The sequence below is a fragment of the Prosopis cineraria genome, unplaced genomic scaffold (genome assembly GCF_029017545.1).
Source record: "Prosopis cineraria cultivar Desert tree isolate PC_DT_omini unplaced genomic scaffold, ASM2901754v1 PC159, whole genome shotgun sequence".
In the NCBI taxonomy this organism is placed as follows: domain Eukaryota; kingdom Viridiplantae; phylum Streptophyta; class Magnoliopsida; order Fabales; family Fabaceae; genus Prosopis; species Prosopis cineraria.
The window spans coordinates 39,027-44,280 of NW_026555486.1; the positions used below are offsets into that span (position 1 = coordinate 39,027).

General features: G+C 30.7%; 1 protein-coding gene across 1 annotated transcript; it reads left to right on the forward strand.

Annotated features, from left to right (window-relative positions):
• Window positions 1-2,091: 2,091 nt before the first annotated feature.
• Window positions 2,092-3,951, forward strand: LOC129295652 (heat stress transcription factor B-4b-like). Its single transcript, XM_054934192.1, has 2 exons — window positions 2,092-2,516; window positions 3,102-3,951. The coding sequence occupies exons 1-2, from the start codon at window positions 2,244-2,246 to the stop codon at window positions 3,765-3,767; spliced, it is 939 nt and encodes a 312-aa protein (XP_054790167.1). The 5' UTR covers window positions 2,092-2,243; the 3' UTR covers window positions 3,768-3,951.
• Window positions 3,952-5,254: the final 1,303 nt, after the last annotated feature.

A 5,254-nucleotide genomic window follows, 5' to 3' on the forward strand; every position in this document is an offset into this window, starting at 1 on the left:
AAAAGTGTGAATTATTAATCATTTTATTCTAATTTTATTCTTTTATATGAGTATAGTAAAATGTTATGTATGGGAGATAAATTGTTTTTAAAATGATAAATTTAATAAGAATGAGTTGATAAATTTATTTTATTTTTTATTTTCAGAATATCAATCATTTAATTAGAGTATATCTTTTTTAGTTTTGATAAGGTAAATTAAAATTGATTTGTATATATAGAATCGGTAGAAAGTGTATTCAATAATTATGGAAAAATTTAATGAGAAAGACAAAGTAGATTTTGATTTTATATTTAAAATGTAAATATATCCACCAATCAGCTTCTGTACTTAAAACAAGGAGGAATAAAACTTTTCAATTGCTTCAATAACAATGTCTCTCCTAGAAAGAAATGAATCTTGAACACTGTCTTTCATATTATTATTATTTTTTTTGTCTTTGGAATTTGCATAAAATTTGAGATCTGTGTGTCAATAAATAAATTCAAAAATATCTTTTATTATTTAATTAGATGATCAAACTTTTTAGATACTTAATAAATTGCCGTGTCTCTCTTTTTAATTATTTCTTCTAGGGACAGAATTGTGATTACATCCAGGGACACAAAGGTGGCAGATCCAATAAAAAAAAATATAATGTTTAACTGTTTATATATATATATATATATATATATATATTTAAAAGTAGTAGCACGTCCCTCGAAGAGGAATCAAATTACAATACAACTATTGTATCTCTGGCCAAGGGAAGAAACAAACAAGGACGCATACACTCAGTGTGTGTGTGTCATATTTTGTTTCATTGGATCTTATAATAAGGTGGTTGAAGAAAAAGTCACTGTTTTTACCTTTATTGACATGCTCAATATGCTTCTCAAACTTCCAAAACTCAGAGATAAGAGAGGGACCAGTGGGGACGAACAGTATATAATAGTTTAAGTGACATGCATGTCATGCGTTTCTGAATTAAAAAGAAAATTCTACATGTATACATGAGCTAGCTGGTTAAAAATAAATATATATCAATATATGATAAATTCTTAAATCAAGAAAATCATTTGACATAAAATTGCAGAAGGAAAAATAACTCTAGAGAGCAAGATTGAATTTTATTATTATTTAAAAATAACTATTAATTAGTAGTGATTATATTAGCATAAAAATATTTAAAAATGAATAACATTCTTCTTACCCAACATAGACAAGTTCAAGGATATTATATCTAAAAAAATTTAGACATTAATAAAAGTATACTATTCTGATTACATTTATAAGGTATCTTTACAAAAACAAAAAGTAATCTTAATTATAAGGTGTAAAAAAAAAAGATGAAATAATCTTTCAATTTTATCCTTTAATTTAAGAAAAAATTTGCACAAATAACAATGTACTAACTCATTGACTTCTTTTAATTAATGAGGTTATAATTAAAAAGTTGGGACTTTTTTTACATATAAAACAACCCAATAATTTTTTTAAAATTACGTAAAAAATGTTTCAAATGTCTTAGGAAAATATTGTAAAAGGGACTAATCTTTTTCAATGACAAAAATTGGCATGTTATATGATTCTGAGAGACACAAAAAACATTATCAATGGGGAGAATATCATTCAGGGCCCATATTAGATACATAATAATATGAAAGGTCCTAGGGCCTTAACTAAAATTGTGTTTTGAAGTTCAATTACTTAAATGCCTTTAATTTTTTTTTTTTATTAGAAGAATACAAATATGTCATTGTCACCACCATTGTCGCCCGCCAGAGCCCTACCATTGGCAAGATGACCTCTATTGCCAATGGCTAGATTGTTACCATCGGCAACGACTGCTAAAGCTTTGATACCTGTGAAATGTGGACCTCAAAGGAGTTGATCATGCTTGACCATCTTGTCAGCATTAATCGATCAAGGGCATTTAAGTAATTCAACCAGAAAATATAATTTTAAATTCCAATCGAAGGCTCTGTGGCCTTTCATGCTATTATGCGTCTAAAATGGTTCTGGAATGATACTTATCCGTTACATCAATTTGTTTAGGGTCAAGCACTCAATTAGAGAGAGAGAGAGAGAGAGAGAGAGATTAGTGCTTAGGCCTAGAGTAGGGTTGGGGAAGAGTGAAGTGAGAAGCGGGAGTGAGAGAAGCAGAGAGGTGAGAGGTGAGAGGTGAGAGGTGAGAGGTGAGAGTATAAATAAAGAAGTAGGTAGGTAGGGAATGCAGAGTTAACTGGAATGAATCAAATGAAATGGCATTCACAGCAGAGAGGTGCGGCGATGAGACAGAGAAGATGACGATGGTGTTCAGTGTGGTGCAGGAGGAGAGGTCGGCGGTGCCGGCACCGTTCCTGACGAAGACATATCAGCTGGTGGACGACCCTCTCACCGACCACATTGTGTCTTGGGGCTCCGATGAGTCCAGTTTCGTGGTTTGGAGACCCCCCGAGTTTGCCAGAGACCTCCTTCCCAACTACTTCAAGCACAACAACTTCTCCAGCTTCGTTCGCCAGCTCAATACCTACGTATCTCTCTCTCTCTCTACACACACACACACACACACCTTCCTGATCACCTTCTCTCTCTGTCTGTCTGTAAGTGTTTGTGTTTCTTACAGCTCCATTGTTGTTCTATACATATACATATACATACAAACACCTTCTTTCACCTTCTCTATCTCTGTGTGTCTGTGTATCTGTGTTTCTTACAGCTCCATTGTTGTTCACCTTTAGCTGCATTAATATTTTATTCCTGGTCTTTCATTTTTAAAAAGAAAAAACAACAAATTATTCATCACTATCACACTGTTTAGAAGTTGTTAGGGTGTGTAAATAGATTTGAGCTCGATCTTCATTTTTTTAAAAAAGCCAAAAACACAAATTATCCATCAGACTATACTGTTTGGAAGTTGTTAGGACTTAGGATGTTCAAGATGAGTGGATTTGAGCTGAAACAAGAGAACCCTTACATTGGATTAAAAAACATTGGATTTGATAAATAATATATAATAAAGTGGAAGAACCCATCGTTTAAACTGATTTGTCTTATTTTTAAATGTTTGATATGATAGAAGAAAATGTCTATATATTGGATGAATGTTGTTATTGCAGGGCTTCAAGAAGGTAGTAGCAGATAGGTGGGAATTTGCAAATGAGTACTTCAGAAAAGGAGCTAAGCATCTTCTTTGTGAAATCCACAGAAGAAAAAGCCCTCACCACCACCACCATTACCAACATCTCCATGATCAGCCGCCGCCGCCGCAAGATCATCAAGGTCTCTATTGGAACACAGAAATCTCTCCAACATTAATCCCACCTTCTCCCACTAAACCTGCAACAAGAATATCAGGATCCTCAGGAGCCACTCATGAAGTTCTAAGAGCACTTTCAGAAGACAACCAGAGACTGAGAAGGAAGAACTTGATGCTTCTATCAGAACTCACTCACATGAAGAGTCTCTACAATGATATCATCTATTTCATCCAGAACCATGTCAAACCAGTTGATAATAACAATGATCTTCCCTTTGAGAAAATAATTAGAGGCAGATCAATATGCAGAAGTAGTGATAATGATCATCACAATAATCCCAAGCTAGTTGAATTGGATTCGTCTGTGTCACTTGATCAGCCTCAAACTGACTATTATGCTAAGATTATGGATAATTCATCATCAGGTGGTTCTGTGAAGCTATTTGGGGTTCCACTTATAAGTAGCAGAAAGAGGTTGCATGAGGAAAATATGGATGAAGAAGAATTTGTTGAGTGTGTTAATTAAGATATTATTTTTGAGGATTACTACATTATTGGTTTTTTTTTTTTTTTGGGTAGATGGGAGAGGCTCTGATTAATTATTTTGGTTTGATGAGAGACTCAGTCTACTTAGCTGTTTGTGTACAGCAATATTCTGGCAGTGCTTGAAGAGAAATGTATGATGAGATTACAGACTTGCTCATTGATTATTCCGGTTATAGATAGAATCACTAATTATGGCATCTTTGTTTTGTTTTTTTTTTCTATTTTTTTAACGAACTTTTCGGATTATAGAAATTTTCCTTAACTATTTTGATCATCAATTCGAATGAAGTAATTGATTTTATGAAGAGATAGACAAAACTGTTCTGATATAGAGGTATTTTATCACAAAGAGCCAATTCCCTGCTTTCACAATCTAGCTTTGATATGGATATCAAAAGTTAGTTGGTAGAAAGTGACTAGTGAGAGCAACTATCCACAGATTTGTAATTTCGTTTCATTATGTTAATATAATTGCTCTTTTATCCAAAAAAAAAAAATAAAGAAAGAAAGAAGGGAGAGCACTTATCCAAGAATAAGGAAAAAAATAAATAGGCAATAAATAGTGGAATCACATCATATTTTAACTTAAAATCTTAGAACTCAAATTTATAAGTCATTTTAATTTATTATATATTATTCATTAAATTTAACTTAATATCGACTTAAATCTACTTATGATTGGTGTTATTCCATTTTATTTCATGTAATTATCCAAAAAGTGAGATAAATTACTCATCTGTTTCTGTTTATAAAGTAGAAAGAATATTTATTTTGATCTTATTTATAAAGTATCTGAATAATTATTGTACTCATCTTTACCCTTTTGCTCCTATTGAATGTTAGAAAAATTATTAAATCCTATATTATTTTATTTTTAAAGTATATATGTACATTTAAAAGAGGTAAAAATAGAAACTTGTCAAAATTTTAGACAAAATTAAGAAGGTTTAGAGTTTTTCTTAGTTGGAGTGAAAATGTTAGAAGTGATTTATAAATAAAATTAAAAAAAAATTATTAATGACTTGTGTATTTTCCTTTTGGGAAGCATTATCTTGAAAATGTGAGGTTTCAAGTTCCACATTGGGCAGAGTTGTATGTTTGTGTGTAAATAAACATTAATCTGGACAACTTTATTATACCACTAATGTTAAACAATTTAATTTTTTAAAAATATGAGATATCTTCTAAAAATTATTCTTGTTTTAAAATATAAGACATTGATAAGTCTTTATAATTATTTTTTCAATCATACCCTTTATTTGTTATTACTTTTAAAAATGATACATTAGAATTCTAACTATTATTATTCAGACACTTATGTAGTATGTTTAATGAAGATATAATTAAAAAGATATAATTTTTGTAAGAAATTAAGATATCAACTAGTTTTTTAAAAATCTGAAATAGTTATTAATAATTTATATTGTAACAGCAGTAAGTATACAACAAAACTAATTTAAAAAAAAA